Source organism: Schistocerca serialis, chromosome 6, assembly GCF_023864345.2.
Source record: "Schistocerca serialis cubense isolate TAMUIC-IGC-003099 chromosome 6, iqSchSeri2.2, whole genome shotgun sequence".
NCBI lineage: Eukaryota > Metazoa > Arthropoda > Insecta > Orthoptera > Acrididae > Schistocerca > Schistocerca serialis.
In genome coordinates, this window is record NC_064643.1 from 548,151,147 (window position 1) to 548,170,858 (window position 19,712).

General features: G+C 45.3%; 1 protein-coding gene across 1 annotated transcript in view; it reads left to right on the plus strand.

Moving 5' to 3' along the window:
* LOC126484975 (aminopeptidase N-like) overlaps positions 1–19,712 on the plus strand; it is a 164,578-nt gene that overhangs the window by 129,187 nt on the left and 15,679 nt on the right. Inside the window, exons 13-14 of the mRNA XM_050108579.1 lie at positions 8,546–8,713; positions 17,257–17,391. Of these exons, the coding sequence (XP_049964536.1) occupies positions 8,546–8,713; positions 17,257–17,391 (303 nt within the window). The remainder of the gene's footprint in view (positions 1–8,545; positions 8,714–17,256; positions 17,392–19,712) is intronic.

Genomic DNA, 19,712 nt, shown 5'->3' on the forward strand with positions numbered 1-19,712 from the left:
AGACATTAGTGACTTCGAATGCTACATCTACATCTACATCTACATTTATACTCCTCAAGCCACCCAACGGTGTGTGGCGGAAGGCACTTTACGTGCCACTGTCATTACCTCCCTTTCCTGTTCCAGTCGCGTATGGTTCGCGGGAAGAACGACTGTCTGAAAGCCTCCGTGCGCGCTCGAATCTCTCTAATTTTATATTCGTGATCTCCACGGGAGGTATAAGTAGGGGGAAGCAATATATTCGATACCTCATCCAGAAACGCACCCTCTCGAAACCTGGCGAGCAAGCTACACCACGATGCAGAGCGCATCTCTTGCAGAGTCTGCCACTTGAGTTTGTTAAACATCTCCGTAACGCTATCACGGTTACCAAATAACCCTGTGACGAAACGCGCCGCTCTTCTTTGGATCTTCTCTATCTCCTCCGTCAACCCGATCTGGTACGGATCCCACACTGATGAGAATACTCAAGTATAGGTCGAACGAGTGTTTTGTAAGCCACCTCCTTTGTTGATGGACTACAATTTCTAAGGACTCTCCCAATGAATCTTAACCTGGTACCCGCCTTACCAACAATTAATTTTATATAATCATTCCACTTCAAATCGTTCCGCACGCATACTCCCAGATATTTTACAGAAGTAACTGCTACCAGTGTTTGTTCCGCTATCATATAATCATACAATAAAGGATCCTTGTTTCTATGTATTCGCAATACATTACATTTGTGTATGTTAAGGGTCAGTTGCCACTCCCTGCACCAAGTGCCTATCCGCTGCAGATCTTCCTGCATTTCGCTACAATTTTCTAATGCTGCAACTTCTCTGTATACTACAGCATCATCCGCGAAAAGCCGCATGGAACTTCCGACACTATCTACTAGGTCATTTATATATATTGTGAAAAGCAATGGTCCCATAACACTCCCCTGTGGCACGCCAGAGGTTACTTTAACGTCTGTAGACGTCTCTCCATTGATAACAACATGATGTGTTCTGTTTGCTAAAAACTCTTCAATCCAGCCACACAGCTGGTCTGATATTCCGTAGGTTCTTACTTTGTTTATCAGGCGACAGTGCGGAACTGTATCGAACGCCATCCGGAAGTCAAGAAAAATAGCATCTACTTGGAAGCCTGTATCTGCTGACTAGTGATTGGATGCCATCTGAGTAACAAATCCCTTAGAGACATTTCAACCTTCTAAAGCCGCTCGACTGTTAATGGCGTGACAGTTACAGAAGTAACAACCGCAGATAAACCAAGACCAGAAACACCCAACGTACGCACAGACGAAGATCGTCGAGCATTCCGGATGGTGGTTATAAAAACTAGCATTAAGTAAGCGTAAGGAATCCCACGAGAGGTCCAAAGTGCTACCAGCAGTCCATCCAGCACAATGACTGTGCATAGAGGGTTAAAAATAATGGAGTGCAACGGCTGAACATCTCTTCATAAGACACTCATTTCTGTAATCACTACGCTTGAGGTGTTATAAAGAACACGCAGTTGGACTGTGGATGACTGGAAACGAGTGATTTGGAGTGATGTATCACGCTATAGCCTGTGACCATCCGGTGGAAGGATTTGGGTTTGTCGAATGCCTGGAGAACATACGTGTGTAGTGCTAACAGTTAAGTACAGAAGAAGAGGTGTTGCGATGTGGGGGTATTTTTCCTGGTTATGGTGTTTGACAAAAAGCTAAATCCTGGAGGACCTGAACACATTTTATAGTACTGTGGTCTGCGTACAGTAGAGGAGCAGTTGGGAGACAAGACAATGTACCTTTCGTACAGCAGCATCTGAGAGGCAATGCATTGTGGACAATAAAATTTCTAAAGTGGATTCTCCTGCCGAGGGTGCAGAGCTAACCAAACGCAACCCCTTGGGATGGGTTAGAATGTCGACTTTGTTCCAGACCCCAGCGTCCAACTTCACTACCTTCTCTGGGTTTGGGTCTTGAGAAGGAACGGGCTGCCATTCCTCCACATTTAGGCACCTCATTGAAAGTGTCCCCAGAAGATTTCAAACCTTCATAAAGGCGAAGGGTTGACACACCACATTTGAATGTTCTAGTAGATGACCGGATTCTTTTGATGAGATAATAAAAACTTTGAGGTTTGCCGATGACATTGTAATTCTGTCAGAGACAGCAAAGGACTTGGAAGAGCAGTTGAACGGAAAGGACAGTGTCTTGAAAGGAGGGTATAAGATGAACATCAACAAAAGCAAAACGAGGATAATGGAATGTACTCGAATTAAATCGGGTGATGCTGAGGGAATTAGATTAGGAAATGAGACACTTAAAGTAGTAAAGGAGTTTTGCTATTTGAGGAGCAAAATAACTGATGATTGTCGAAGTAGAGAGGATATAAAATGTAGACTGGCAATGGCAAGGAAATTGTTTCTGAAGAAGAGAAATTTGTTAACATCAAGTATTGATTTAAGTGTCAGGAAGTCGTTTCTGAAAGTATTCGTATGGAGTGTAGCCATGTATGGAAGTGAAACGTGGACGATGAATAGTTTAGACAAGAAGAGAATAGAAGCTTTCGAAATGTGGTGCTACGGAAGAATGCTGAAGATTAGATGGGTGGGTCACATAACTAATGAGGAGGTATTGAATAGAATTGGGGAGAAGATGAGTTTGTGGCAGAACTTGACTAGAAGAAGGGATCTGTTGGTAGGACATGTTCTGAGGCATCAAGGGATCACCAATTTGGTACTGGAGGGCAGTGTGGAGGGTAAAAATCGTAGAGGGAGACCAAGAGATGAATACACTAAGCAGATTCAAAAGGATGTAGGCTGCAGTAGGTACTGGGAGATGAAGAAGCTTGCACAGGATAGAGTAGCATGGAGAGCTGCATCAATCCAGTCTCAGGACTGAAGACCACAACAACAACAACAACAACAACATTAGTAAAAAAAATGGCTCTGAGCACTATGGGACTCAACTGCTGACTCATTAGTCCGCTAGAACTTAGAACTAGTTAAACCTAACCAACCTAAGGACATCACAAACATCCATGCCCGAGGGAGGATTCGAACCTGCGACCGTAACGGTCTTGCGATTCCAGACTGCAGCACCTTTAACCGCACAGCCACTTCGGCCGGCCAACAACAGTAAAGTTATTTCAATTAGACTGGAAACATTGTTGCCCAAGGTTGATCATTTTAGAATAGCAAGCGCGTCTTGAATACAAAGCGCCATTTGCAAATAAACTTGTATCACAAGTTCTGGTGATTTCAGTTTAGATAGTTGGTTTATTTGTACAAATGTTCAAATTTGTGTGAAATCGTATGGGACTTAAGTGCTAAGGACATAAGTCTCTAAGCTTACACACTACTTAACCTAAATTATCCTAAGGACAAACAAACACACCCATGCCCGAGGGAGGACTCGAACCTCCGCCGGGACCATCCGCACAGTCCATGACTGCAGCGCCTTAGACCGCTCCCTTTATTTGTAAAGGTCCGTTCTCATCGCACAAATTTTACAACTGACAGTTACCGTTTACGACTAAACCGAACCGGTAATTGTGATCATCGCGGACACATTTACAAACTACATGCCTTCAAGCATGCCAAATTTAAAAAAACGCAAAATCCCCAAGATTGGCAAAGTTTTGCAGAAGTTCGAAATATAGCGCGTACTTCAGTGCGAGATCCTTTTTAATAATTCCACACAACGAAACTATCTCGGAATCTCGCAGAAAACCCAAAGTGATTCGTGTCATACATAAAGCAATGAGTGCCAAGACGCAATCAATACCTTCACGGTCGCGCGGAGTGGCCGCGCGGATTGAGGCGTCACGTCACGGACTGCGCGGCCCCTCCCGCCGGAAGTTCGAGTCCTCCTTTGGGCATGGTTGTGTGTATGTTGTTCTTAGCATAAGTTAGTTAAAGTAACACGGTTTTCTGAAACTCCTTCACCAAAGAAGACGAAGTAAATATTCCTGAATTCCAATCAAGAACAATTGCCAAGATGAGAACCATAGAAGTAGATATCCTCAGTGTATCACAACGAGCTTAAATCACTTAACTAAGGCAAGGGCTCCTGTCCAGATTGTATACCAGTCATGTTCCTCTCAGAGTATGCTGATACAATAGCTCCGTATTTAGCAATTATATACAACCGCTTGCTCATAGGAAGATCAGTACCTAAGGACTGGAATATTGCTCATGTCACACCAGTACCCGAAAAGGGAAATACGAGCATTCCGCTGAATTACAGGCCCATATCACTAACGTCGATTTGCAGTAGGGTTTTGGAACATATACTGCGTTCGAACATTATAAATTACCTCAACGAAAACGATTTATTGGCACATAGTCAGCACGGATTCAGAAAATATCGTTCTTGTGAAACACAAGTAGCTCTTTATACACATGAAGTTATGGATGCTATCGGCAGGGGATGTAAAATTGATTCCATATTTTTAGATTTCCATAAGACTTTCGACACCGTTCTTCACAAGCGCCTCCTAACCAAACTGCATGCCTATGGAATATCGCCTCAGTTGTGCGACAGGATCGTGATTTCCTGTCAGAAAGGTCACAGTTCGTAGTAATAGACAGGAAGTCGTCGAGTGGCGTTCCCCAAGGAAGCGTTATAGGCCTTCTGTTGTTCCTGTTGTATATTAACGACACAGGTGACAATCTGAGCTGCTTTCTTAGATTGTTTGCAGATGATGCTAATATTTACCGTCTTGTAAAGTCATCAGCTGACCAAAACGAGGTGCAAAACGATTTAGATACGGTATTTGCATGGTGCAAAAAGTGACAATTGACAATGAATTAAGAAAAGTGCGAAGTTATTCACATGGGTAGTAAAAGAAATCCCCTAAATTTCGATTACGCGATAAGCCACAGAGATCTGAAGGCTGTAAATTCAACTAAATACTTAGTAATAACAATTACAAATAACCTAAATTGGAACTATCACATAGATAATGCTGTGCGTAGAACAAATCAAGGACTGCGATTCATTGGCAGAACACTTACAAGGGAACCTCCCCATCGCACCCACCTCAGATTTAGTTATAAATTGGCACAGTGGATAGGCCTTGATAAACTGAACACAGATCAATTGAGAAAGCAGGAAGAAGTTGTGTGGAACTGTGAAAAAATAAGCAAAATATACAAACTGAGTAGTCCATGGTACATAGTCCACATTTTGGAGAATGTGAGCTAAGGGGCGCCGTGGGCCCGTGGTAGCGTGAGGAGCTGCCGAACGAGAGGTCCTTGGTTAAAGTTTCCCTCGAGTGAAAATTTTACTTTCTTTATTTTTGCGTAGTTATTATCTGTGCGTTCGTTCATTGACGTCTCTGTTCACTGTATAAGTTTAGTGTCTGTGTTTTGCGACCGCATCGCAAAACCGTGCGATTAGTAGACGAAAGGACATGCCTCTCCAATGGGAACCGAAAACATTTGATCACCAGGTCATAGGTCAACCGATTCCTCCACAGGAAAACACATCTGATATATTCTATACGACACTGGTGACGGCATGTGCGTCACATGACATGAACATGTTGTCGACCCACCTACCTTGTACACTTGGCGAATGGGTAAAAAGATTCTTGTACCTTGCCCGATTTAGGTTTTCTTGTGGATCTGATAATCACTCCCAAAAAAATGATGAAAACATAAGAGTTTGTCACATAAACTGAAAATAAAAAAATTAAACTTTTATCTCGAGGGAAGATTTGAACCAATGCCCTTTTGCTCCGCAGCTGCTCACGCTACCACGAGACCACGGCGCTCCTTTGTAACCAGTGTCCTTGATGTTGCTTATCTGCCCATGAACTATTCAGTTTGTATATTTTGCTTATTTTTTCACAGCTCCACACAATTTCTTCCTGTTTTCTCAATTGATCTGTGTTCAGTTTTTCAAGGCCTATCCACTGTGCCAACTTATAACTAAATCTGAGGGGGGTGCGATGGGGAGGTTCCCTTGTTAGAAGGTGCAACAGGTCTATTAAAGAGACTGCTTACACCACGCTTGTCCGCCCTATTCTGGACTAATGTTGTGCGGTGTGGGATTCGCATCAAGTGGAACTGACGGATGACATCGAAAAAGTTCGAAGAAGGACAACTAATTCTGTATTATCGCGAAACAGGGGAGATAGTGCCACAGACATTATATGTGAATTGGAGTGGCAATCATTAAAACAAAGACGTTTTTGGTTGCGACGGGATCTTCTCATGAAATTTTAATTACCAATTTTCTTCTCCGACTGCGAAAACATTCTGTTGGCATCCATCTACATAGGGAGAAATGATCATCACGATAAAATAAGACAAATCAGGGCAGGCGCAGAAAAATTTAAGTGCTCGTTTTTCCCGCGCGCCATACGAGGGTGGTACGGTAAAGAGACAGGTGTTACAGTTCATGATTTAGTCAGCACAATCGCTGCTTCTCTTCAGGTAGACGACGTGTAAACAGCTTCAGTCTAATATTTCTACTTATCCTTCGGTGTACAAGAAACCACTCCGTCCATATTTGCATTAAATCTTTAAACACCCAAGCACGTGTTAAAACAGGCTGCAATTACATGGGAGCGAAAATCGATTGCGGAACTGGTAAAACAGTAACTAGAAGCGGATTTCCAGAATCGATTTTGAAGTGTTTACATGACCAGTCACAAGCGGTATTGGAAAATCGGTTTACGAAATCCAGTTTTGGAAGCCCCTTGTAAATGGGGAGAGTGTCTCTTCTTCTAAGATACCCTCGGTGGTATTGAAACGTGGTCAAGTTTTCCACAAAGAACTTATGCAACCAGTTGGCTGCATACTTTATATATTGAAGATTTATTTACGGTTTCTTCTGTCGGACACGTTTAAAAATGTGATATTTTTACAGCTCAATTCCATTACAACCTCTAATGACCTTATGGTAGATTGGGGGTTAAGGCCTTGTGTTGTTCCTTCCTTGCCGCAGAGGTGATAAAACAATGAAACGGCCTACCTCACGAATATGTAAATTTCACATTCTGTCTAAGTGTTTTACATTGAAGAGATAAAGAAACCGGTACACCTGCCTAATATCGTGTAGGGCTCCCGCGATCCCACAGAAGTGCCGCAACACGACGTGGCATGAACTCGACTAATATCTGAAGTAGTGATGGAGAGAATTTACAGCATGAATCCTCCCGAGCTTCCATAAATCCGTAAGAGTATGTGGCGATGGAGATCTTTCTGAACAGCACGTTGCAAGGCATCCCACATATGCTCAATATTCTTCATGTCCGGGGAGATTGGTGGGCAGCGGAAGTGTTTAAACTCAGAAGAGTGTTCCTTGAGCCACTCCGCAGCAGTTCTGGACGTGGGGTGTCGCATTGTCCTGCTGGAATTGCCCAAGTGTCGGGACGCACAATGGACATAAATGGATGCAGGTGATGAGACAGGATGCTTACATACGTGTCACCTGTCAGAGTCGTATCTAGACGTATCAGGTGTCCCACATTACTCCAATTGCAAACACCTCACAACATTACAGAGCCTCCATCAATTTGAACAGTCTCCTGGTGACCTGCAGGGTCCATGGATTCATGAGGTCGTCTCCATACCTGTACACGTCCATTCGCTTGATACAATTTGAAACGGGACTCGTCCGTCCGGGCAACATTTTTTCAGTCATCAAGCATCCAATGTCGGTGTTGACGGGCCCAAGCCAGTCGAAAAGCTTTGTTTCGTACAGTCATCAAAAATGGCTCTGAGCAGTATGCGACTTAACTTCTGAGGTCACCAGTCCCCTAGAACTTAGAACTAATTAAACCTAACTAACCTTAGGACAGCAGACACATCCATGCCCGTGGCAGGAGTCGAACCTGCGACCGTAGCGTTCGCTCGGCTCCAGACTGTAGCGCCTAGAACCGCACGGCCACTCCGGCCGGCGTACAGTCATCAAGGGTACACGAGTGGACCTTCGGCTCCGAAAGCCCATATCGTTGATGTTTCGTTAAATTGATCGCACGCTGACACTTGTTGATAGCCCAGCATTGAAATCTGCAGCAATTTTCGGAAGGGATGCATTTGTGTCACGTTCAACGATTCTCTTCAGTCGTCAGTGGTCCCCTTCTAGCAGTAACACCACGTTCACTTAAATCATGATAACCTGCCATTGTAGCAGCACTAACTGATATAACAACTGCACCAGACACTTGTTGTCTTATATAGGCGTTGCCGACCGCAGTGCCGTATTCTCTCTGTTTACATATCTCTGTATTTGAATACGGATGCCTATGCCAGTTTCTTTGGCGCTTCAGTGTAAATGCCACGCCGGCCGCTGTGTTCGAACGGTTCTAGACGTTTCAGTTCGGCACCGCGCTGCTGCTACGGTGGCAGGTTCGAATCCTGCCTCGGGCATGGACGTGTGTGATGTCCTTAGATTAGTTAGGTTTAAGTAGTTCTAAGTCTAGGGGACTGATGACCTCAGATGTTAAGTCCAACAGCGCTTAGAGCCATTTGAATCATTTTTTTGTAAATGCCACACCTGACAGTCTACTGGCAGTGTAGTGTAGTGGAGCGTTCCTTGTCGATGTTGTAGCGTCGCTGCCGACGTGCGCAGCGTGGTCTACTGCAACGGCGTACGGCGCGGCAGCGCAGACGACTGGCAGAGGCTGTGGGAGCACTACCTCGCCACCAACGTCGCCTCCGAGAAGACCGTAGTCATCGCCGCACTCGGCTGCTCCAGCAACGTCACGGTCCTCGAGGAGTGAGTAGCATAGTGCAGAGTATTGGCAGCGATTCGCCTTGCTCGGATGAGCACACCGCACAATAAAAAGTGTTGAAGGGTATCTATATGTAAAGGATCCGGTTGGTCATCAGTGTTTTTTTTTTTTACTTTCTTTATTATATTTCAGTTGCCCATCGGGGTGGGCTGGCAGCAGCATATGCGCTGCTCTTCAGCCGAAAGACATAGAACAAACAATAACATAAAGGAGAAAACATGGTGTACATAGATATAAAAAAAGGGGGAACATCGTGGAAGACAATAGACAAAAAAGGGGCGACTGTAAAAGGGAGATAAATACTGCAAAAAATTAGCGGACACAAAAAACCACACACTGGGAAAATTAAAAGAACACAAGGCGCAATATGTCTGGAGCATAAAGGTATCGACGGATGGCGTAGGACATAACAATCACTGACAGTAACACTAAGTACAAGGGCAACACACAATTAAAATCACACCTCTCGATGCACAGGAGAACAGCACTAAACACAACACTGACGTGGCATACTGACGATCATCAAAATGGAGGATCTGCCAGGCGGAAGGAGATGAGGGAGAAGGGAAGAAGGGACAGAGGGGAAGAAGGGGGGAGATAGGCAGGGGGCGCGCCGAAGAGGGCCAGGAAGGGAGGGACGTGGGAGGGAAAGAGGTGAGGATGGAGTGTAGGGTCTCGGGGGGGGGGGGAGGGGAGGAGGAAAATCAGCTTTGGCAGAAGGAGGGGAGAGGAAACGGGGAACCTGGGGAGGGGGGAACAAGGCCAGATTATACTTGGAAGGAAGGGTATATGTCATGGCGAAGTTCATCGTCCGGGAGGGGGAGGCGCTGGAAATTGCCCTGATGAAGGAGATGGAGGGTGTGGAGGTGGAGAGAGGGAGGGATACAGCGATAGTTGCGCGGCAATGGGCGGGGGGGTGGAGAGTAAGGAGGAAACCAGGGGGTGGGGGAGATCAAGCCTGCGGACAATAAAGGATGTGGAGATGTTGGAGGAACAAGAGGAAGTGGGGGAAGGCGATGAGTTCATACAGGAGCCATGTGGGGGAAGCAAGGCGGATACGGAAGGCAAGGCGGAGCACATGGTGTTCGAGGATTTGGAGGGCCTCATAAAAGCAGGTGGGGCAGAGATCCAAGCAAGGCTGGCATAACAGAGGATAGGACGGATGAGGGATTTGTAGGGGTGGAGGATGGTGGAAGGATGCAATCCCCATGTCCGGCCAGACAGGAGTTTCAGGTGGCGGAGGCGGGAATGGGCTTTCTGCTGGATGGTCAGGAGGTGAGGGGTCCAGGTGAGGTGACGGTCGAGGGTGAGGTCAAGGTATCTCAGGGTGGGTGTGAGCTGGATGGGACAACCATAAAGAGTGAGGTAGAAATCATGGAGACGGAAGGAGTGGGTGGTGCGGCCTATGACGATTGCCTGGGTTTTGGAGGGGTTGGGACAGAGGAACCACTGGTTACACCAAGTGGTGAACTGGTTAAGGTGGCTTTGGAGGGTGTGTTGGGATCATTGAAGAGTAGGATAGAGAGCCAGGAAGGCGGTGTCATCAGCATACTGGAGAAGGTGGGCAGGTGGGGGTGGCTTCGGCATATCAGCCGTATAAAAGAGATAAAGAAGAGGGGAGAGGACAGAGCCCTGGAGGATGCCAGCAGTGGGATAAAAGATAGGCATCAGTGCTCGTGGTGAAGGTGAAAAATGCTGTATCTGTTAACATGGAAAGTAGGAAGATGACATGTGCATATACATGAAAGAAAAACCTTTGATGTTTAAATGAACTGAGTCGCTGGATCTGCACATTTTATGATCGTTGAGTACATACGAGGGCTGCCCAGAAAGTAATGCAGCGCATTTTTTTTTTCCTCAGCCGAAAACAATGCTCAATATTACGAGTGCGAAACGCTACGTCTGCTGAGCGAGCGCGCCAAGTTTCCGTCACTTCCGATAGGTAGCGTATCTGCAGGACAGTTTCAAAATGGCGTCTGTAGATGATGTACCTTACAAGCAACGTGCCGTCATTTAATTTCTCACTGCAGGGAAAGAAACTGTGGGAAATATTCACAAATGTTTGTGCATAGTTTATATACCATCTGCTGTCAACAGAAGCACAGTTAGTCGCTGAGCACAGAGGGTGAGGTCATCAGAATGCGTCCGGCGGAGCTCCACGATTTGCAGCGGTCGGCTAGATCACCCACGGCTGTCACACATGACATGTCGCAGCGAGCTTATGTTGTCATTCGCGAGGACAGACGCAGTGCGACTCAGCAGTTGGCGCTGGATCTGTCAATAAGCGAAGGAAGTGGGGTTGCAATTATCCTCGTTCTTGGATATTCAAAAGTGTGTGAAAGATGGGTCCCGCAGTGTCTAAGGGTGGATCACAAATCGCACAGAAAAAAATTTGGCTTGATTTGTTGCGCAACGTTTTGAAGATGAGGGGGAGGCCTTGTCCCGGATTCTGACAGGTGATAAAACGTGGTTTCACTATTTTGAGCCCGAAACAAGAACAGCCGTTGGAATGGCGCCACTCCCACTCCCCAAAGAAGAAAAAATCAAAAGCAACTGCTTCCACCGGTAAGGTCATGATCACCATGTTCTGGGACCGTGAGGGTGTGATTCTCATTGATGTGATGCCAAGAGGCGGTACCATTAATTCAGAAGCATATGTCAACACATTAACAAAACTCACGACGCGCTTCCGGCGACATCGGTGCCACAGCAAACCGGCCCTACACGAATCTGAGGACTGCTGAACACATCGCAAAACACGGTTGGACAGTGTTACCCCATCTACCCTACAGCCGTGACCTACCCCCCTCGGACTTCCGTGTGTTCGGGCCATTAGAGGATGTCATTCGTGGAAGACATTTTGAAAACGATGTGGAGGTGATTCAAGCAGTGATGCACTGGCTCCGCCACCAGGACAAGGATAGGTACCGACAGGGCGTGCAAGCCCCTGTTTCGCTCTGGAAGAAGGCCATATAACGGGATGGAGATTACGTGGAAAAATAGGGTTCGTAGATTAAATACGATTCTTTCGTGCGTGTAATTCTCTTTATGTTCAATACAGAATTGTTGAAGAAAACAATGCAGTGCATTACTTTCTGGGCAACCGTCGTATTAAATAAATAACTTGGCCATATTCATCTGTTGCACAACGGATACCAGTAGGACGTAAAAAATGCAAATTTGCGAGAGAATACGCAAGCACGTGCTCCGGTAAAAATATCATATTTATTCAAGACATAAGTGATCAAACTAATAAACTAAACAACTAACAAATGGCTGATCGTTGTTATTCTTCGTAACACTCTCGGCTGAGTTACAAAATTACATTTACATCTGCGTCTTGGAGACCGCAGCAGGACTGATCATTAGTCATGGAATGGTCAGGGGAATCTTTCAGTGGCGACATTCACGCACATATAAACATGTTATAGGGATTCAGGAGAGATAAATGAATAAAGGAAAAGTTCACCAGTATGTACGTGGTTAACAAATGGCCGTTCCCTTGTCTTGAGTATACGGAGCAACTGAACAACGAGTCATCGATAAAAGTAAACCGTTAATAATTGCACCATAGACGAAACTCTAAAACTAATTTGGAAGTTCTACCCCGAGAATCACTAACTGTGACATGTAAGGATCCTCACAATCCACGAACACGTGGTCGTGACAAGCAAAAATTGTGCATAAAATAAGTGGTTCAATTCAGAATAACTAAACAAATTGGACAAAATACTTTACTATGAGGTACGATCTGCGAACTTAAGGCTCTCAGATCCGTCTTAGCATGTGCTGAGATAACAAAGATATGTGGAAATTAGGTTATGAACTGAAATCGAAATTAGCGAAGTTTCAGAAATCTTTTCAATTATACTATACTCGTGAGATCACCAATGAACTAAATCACATTGAACTGAGAAGATACATCAAGCGTCCACATATTTGAACAAATGTGGAACAGAACAATAGCTTGCATGTGTGGCTAAGTGCAACGGTTTATAATGTTCCGAAATTAGCAAGAAAAATTCCGTATACCGCTCAACGAGGAATGAGCGATGAAAGCAAGACGTTAATTTTGACTGGAGCTGAAATCTACAAAAATAAGATATTGAATTGACTATGAAAAGGCACACTCACACTTAGTCGGTGTCGCCCGTCACTCTGCTGAGCGAACTCTTGTGGAACCCACGGGTCCCGTTCCTCCTGAAGTGTCTAGAGAGCTCTCTGTTGTGTGGTGCAAATATACAAGATTTTCGTGTAAGGCGAAGAGAAACCTCTTTGGTACTTGGTGCGTGCTTTATAGGGTTGGCTATTCTGCCGCAATAGCAGGCTACTTTTACTCTCACAGATCTACGTACTGAATTTTATCTTGTACACTCTCATCCCTGCTCTTCATTAATCAGGTGAGAGGAGGAAAGGATGTACATACGTTGAATATCAGACCAGCTGTGTGGCTGGATTGAAGAGTTTTTAGCAAACAGAACACAGCATGTTGTTATCAATGGAGAGACGTCTACAGACGTTAAAGTAACCTCTGGCGTGCCACAGGGGAGTGTTATGGGACCATTGCTTTTCACAATATATATAAATGACCTAGTAGATAGTGTCGGAAGTTCCATGCGGCTTTTCGCGGATGATGCTGTAGTATACAGAGAAGTTGCAGCATTAGAAAATTGTAGCGAAATGCAGGAAGATCTGCAGCGGATAGGCACTTGGTGCAGGGAGTGGCAACTGACCCTTAACATACACAAATGTAATGTATTGCGAATACATAGAAAGAAGGATCCTTTATTGTATGAGTATATGATAGCGGAACAAACACTGGTAGCAGTTACTTCTGTAAAATATCTGGGAGTATGCGTGCGGAACGATTTGAAGTGGAATGATCATATAAGATTAGTTGTTGGTAAGGCGGGTACCACGTTGAGATTCATTGGGAGAGTGCTTGGAAAATGTAGTCCATCAACAAAGGAGGTGGCTTGCAAAACGCTCGTTCGACCTATACTTGAGTGTTGCTCATCAGTGTGGGATCCGTACCAGATCGGTCTGACGGAGGAGATAGAGAAGATCCAAAGAAGAGCGGCGCGTTTCGTCGCAGGGTTATTTGGTAACCGTGATAGCGTTACGGAGATGTTTAATAAACTCAAGTGGCAGACTCTGCAAGAGAGGCGCTCTGCATCGCGGTGTAGCTTGCTGTCCAGGTTTCGAGAGGGTGCGTTTCTGGATGAGGTATCGAATATATTGCTTCCCCCTACTTATACCTCCCGAGGAGATCACGAATGTAAAATTAGAGAGATTAGAGCGCGCACGGAGGCTTTCAGACAGTCGTTCTTCCCCCGAACCATACGCGACTGGAACAGGAAAGGGAGGTAATGACAGTGGCACGTAAAGTGCCCTCCGCCACACACCGTTGGGTGGCTTGCGGAGTATAAATGTAGATGTAGATGTAGATACACTGCCCATAAATGTACTGAATATACATTTGGGGCTCCGATAATCACCGAAAATCTTAGTGGAAAGTGAAATAAAAATAACATACTTTGTGGCCTCTACAGACACACTCAGCTGTTCAGTCTTTTTTTTTTTTAAGATAATTTATAGTTTTCGCTCAGAATTGAGGTGCCAGAGGTGGGGACTTTAAGTTAAATGTGAAGCAAAACATGAAGAGGCTCATGTGGAGGCCTTTCAAGGTCATCTCCAGCAGAAATCGTTCTAATGCCATGCAGCACAGCCTTTCACCTCGAATCTGGTGAACTAGACATTGCACAATATTCTACAGTTATGTCATATCCAGCTGAAGCCTCTCATTGGTGGTTAGATCCCATAAGCTACGTACTTAACTGTGGAGATGTCGATTGTTAAGTTTCAACAGTTGCTTCAGACCGTTCTGTACTACTTCGTACACAACAGTAAGGAGTGGTGGGCTACAGGGTAGAGCAGCAACTGTTGTTGTAGGAAAGATGGACAGGAGCAGAAGTGATAAGTGAACGAGTTAACACACCACAAGTGTAGGAAGACTTATTACAATGAAGTAGGAAGAAACAGAGTTCAGCTATCACAACAATAACAGCAGTCGAGTCGGAGCAGTGACTAGGTGGCTGCTATGTAGCGTGTCCTGTATCGAAGTAGTTCCAAGCGCGAGTGGGCTATGTCGTTGCCGCCAGACATGGCGTTAGAGGCCGCAGCGGGAGTGCTCCAGTAGGTCGGCCGGATCCCACACGACTATTGTCGGCAATGGACGGAGACTTGCAACTCCGTTGCCAACTGTGATATGTTGGTAGGAGGGTAACGATGTGTGATACCATACAAATAGTGACAGACATTTTATTTGCGATTAAAATCGGGTGAATTAGCAGACTGGGCTAGATGCGACAGGGTGCCTAACTGTTTGTGAAACCAGCGATGTATGGGTGCAACCCTGTGAACATGGCTGTTAACATCTTGGATGGCAAGAGTTTCCACTGGATATTCCTCACGAAAATGTAGAAGAAAAGGCAACACCGATAATGTTCAAATTAACATACTGGTGCATGCTGCTACCACAGGGTCGACATATTAATCTGGATCTGGCAATGTTAGTGGTAGGTGGTGGCATGATGTCTTTGTTGTCGGATTACTTACTTCTGGACAAACGAGGTTCCAGTTTAGTCCGTTTTTGTAAAGACTGTCATCAGTTGACCGTATTTTTAAAAATGCAGCCATGTTTTTCTTAAATTCCTCAAGGTATCAACAATAATTTTAAAATCATACATATTTTTATTTGTTCAGACCCTGTCTTTATGTATGCTCTCGGCTGCAGAGCGACAATATATTTCTGCCAGCCACTCCTTGTCTGGTCGAGAGTAGCGTGCTCATTTTCTCCCCAGTATAGGTGGTTATTTTAAATTTGTTCGTGATTATTGCAATTAATCACCAAAAATTTAAGTTATCAGATTATGAATAATAGAAGGGCCATGAACGGACCCGCCAGGGTAGCCGGGCGCACTAACGCGCTGCTTTGTGGACTTTGGTAGGCGCGACGGAGCTGGATCGAATCCGCCCGGCGGATTAACGACGAGGGCGGGTGTGCCGGCCAGCCTGGATATGATTTTTAGGCAGTTTTCCACATCCCGCTAGGTGAATACTGGGCTGGTCCCTACGTTCCGCCTCAGTTACATGCGTCGCAGACATTTGAAACACGTTCTCACTATTTCACGATTTACACTAGACGCAGACAGCTGGGGTACACTGATTCCGTCCTGGGGGGTACGGGGTGGCGGCAGAAAGGGCATCCGGCCATCCCTAACACTAACACTGGCAAATCCGTTGTAACCACGCCGACCCTGCGATCGCTGCGGGACTATGGCGTAAGTGAAAGAAAGTAGGGCCATGAAAGATCACCTTGGCCGATACATTATGATATCCGTAGGCAACGTAAATAAGTAATGTTGTCCTTACCTTACATTTTGCTTGATAGTGGAAATCATTAATATTAATTTCCAAAAAAAGTTATTCTGTTTCTTCTCTTCGTTTCACTAGCGGCTTTAAATTCCTTTTCCTAGTATTGCTTCCCTCGATATGGCTCGCTTTTCTTCAGTCCATTGTTTTCAGTATTTTACACTTTCCGTTCAGTACGTGAAATGGAGAAAAACAATTTGTAATGACATAATGACAATAAAATTTCATCCATAGCATATTTATAAAATCGTCCTGACACAATCGCCAATGTCATGTACCGTTTGTCTCTGCAGTATGGGAAGCTATTTTAAATTTACTTGTGATAGTTAAACGTTATCGAAAGAAATGGTCCACTACAATGCCAGCAAGAAAAGAAAATATGTTATCACATTTTACTTTATGAGTGTTTGACTTGTCATGGAACAATTAGCTGCAGGCCAGGAAGTCTTCATTGGAATGCACCGAGACTAGTGGCTAGAAACCGTGTTGTTGTTAATTGTGAATGTAAATAAATCGTTTGCATAATAATAAACGGACTTCGTTTAAAAACATAAATTGCAGATTCGACTTACAAATATAGAAATGAGTCGACGTTAGAGGGCTTGGAGCGCGCGGTTGTCACGTCACCAAACTCCCTATTTCCAATTAAGTAAATGGCCCAAAAAAGTATGAAAAATCTTCACTATTACAGGAAGGCAGGGTTACGACCTAGACTACAAATTATAGATGAAATGATTCACATAGCATTATAATTTAACAACATGATTAAAGATACAGTAATAACACAGTCATCTAGTAGCGATGCTCAGCAAGAAAGAAAGAAAGCACTGTATTCTAGTATTTTAACAAAAACCAATCAGAATGAATTTCACAGACAAACTGTATACGGAGATGACAGTTATCATCAGAAATTAAGTCTTAATTCCGCTGTTGTTTTCTATCATATTCCGTCAGGGTAGCTGCTCGAAATGAAATGATTTGCTACGCGGGAGAGTGAATGAAGTACCAATATCGAAAAAAATTAAACATTACATGTAGCTTTTAACACACACTTTAATTAGAGCTTTCAGTGTCATGGTATTTGACTCTGCAGGTACCTGGCGACGACGTCTGATGGTAGCATGGACATCAGGAGCCAAGACTTCTCGGCGGTGTACTCAGCCGTGTACAGCAACCCCACCGGCTACCAGGCCGCCATCAACTACGTCACCAACAACAAAGGAGTCAGGTGCGCACAGACATCAACTTTTATACTCTTCATTTGCTAACAGAAAGCTTGCGATCTCACTTGTTTGTAGATGTGAAATCCCGTATCTGTTCCAACACTCGAAATAACCTTCATGCTGTCCATACCATGTACACGGCCCGACCGATGTGGCCGAGCGGTTCTAGGCGCTACAGTCTGGAACCGCGCCACCGCTACGGTCGCAGGTTCGAATCCTGCCTCGGGCATGGATGTGTGTGATGTCCTTAGGTTAGTTAGGTTTAAGTAGTTCTAAGTTCTAGGGGACTGATGACCTCAGAAGTTAAGTCTCATACTGCTCAGAGCCATTTGAACAATGTACACGGTGGATAAACAGAGCCAGACAATCTTCATCTACACTCATGCTCATAAACTAAGGATAACTGCAGAATGTGGTGCCACACAACGTGGCACTACGTAAAACTGGCGCTAATAGCATAGGCACATAGGGAACACACACGACACAGATCTGTATGTCAACGGTACTGGTGATAAGCGAGAAAACCGTCCCAGATCACATGTGCTACAAAACGCCACTGTTTCCTGCGCATGTACCCTGACATCAATATGGGATATGATCAAAATTGCTCTGAGCACTATGTGACTTAACATCTATGGTCATCAGTCCCCTAGAACTTAGAACTACTTAAACCTAACTAACCTAAGGACATCACACAACACCCAGTCATCACGAGGCAGAGAAAATCCCTGACCCCGCCGGGAATCGAACCCGGGATCCCGGGCGTGGGAATCGAGAACGCTACCGCACGACCACGAGCTGCGGACTGGGATATGATCACCATGCACACGTACAAACGCCGTACAACGGGTTAGCATACTCTGTATCAGGTGGTAGAGCAGCTGCTGGGGTATAGCCACCCATTCTTGCACCAGTGCCTGTCGGAGCTCCTGAAGTGTCCTAGGGGTTTGACGACGTGCAGCGATACGTCGACTGAGAGCATCCCAGACATGCTCGATGGGGTTTAGGTCGGAAGAACAGGCAGGCCACTCCATTCGCCTGATGTCTTCTGTTTCAAGGTACTCCTCCACAATGGCAGCTTGGTGGGGGCAAGCGTTATCATCCATCAGGAGGAAGGTGCGAACTACCGCACTCCTGAAAAGGCGGACATACTGGTGCAAAATGACGCCCCGATACACCTGACCTGTTACAGTTCCTCTGCCAAGGACATGTAGGGGTGTACGTGCACCAATCATTATCCCACCCCACATCAGCAAACCACGACCTCCATACAGGTCCCTTTCAAGGACATCAGGGGTGATATCTGGTTCCTGGTTCACGCCAGATGAAAACCCGGCGACAGTCACTGTTCATACTATTCCTGGACTCGTCTGTGAGCATAACCTGGGACCAATGTTCCAATGACCATGTGCTGTGTTCTTGACACCAGGCTTTACGGGCTCTCTTGTGACCAGTGGTCAGTGGGATGCACCTTGCAGGTCTCCGGGCGAATACACCATGTCCGTTCAGTCGTCTGTAGACTGTGTGTCTGGAGACAACTGTTCCAGTGGCTGCGGTAAGGTCCAGAGCAAGGCTACCTGCAGTACTCCGTGGCCGTCTGCGGGCACTGATGGTGAGATATCGGTCTTCTTGTAGTGTTTTATACTGTGGACGTCCCGTACTGTAGCGCCTGGACACGTTTCCTGTCTGTTGGAATCGTTGCCATAATCTTGAGATCACACTTTGTGGCACATGGAGGGCCCGTACTACGACCTGCTGTGTTTGACCAGCCTCTAGTCGGCCTAGTATTCTACTCTTCATAATGTCATCAATATGTGTTCTTTGAGCCATTTTCAACACACATTCACCATTAGAACGTCTGAAAGCGTCTGCGCACTTACTCGCTGCACCGTACTCTGACATGCATCAACACACCTCTGCATATGTGGACTGCTGCCAGCACCACCGTGTGACGGCCACAGGTCAAATGCAACGCATGGTCATACCCCGAGGTGATTTAAACCCGCAAACAGCCCACCAGAGTGTTGTTTCACCATGTATCAGCATTATCCTTAATTTATGAGCATGAGTGTATATCTACGTCTGTATTCCGCAACCACTTCAAGGTGTGTGACGGAAGATACCTCGTGTACTTCTGTCACTTCATATTCCTGTCGTGAATAGTGAGCGGGAAGAACTGATGTTGGTAAGCTGCGATGTGAGGTCGAATTTCTCTGTTTTTTACTTTCGCGGGCTTTTCATGAGATATTTGTTGGAGGCAGCAATATATAGACTGACTTATCTAAGAACATACACTCTCGGAATTTTAAGAGTAAACTATACTGTG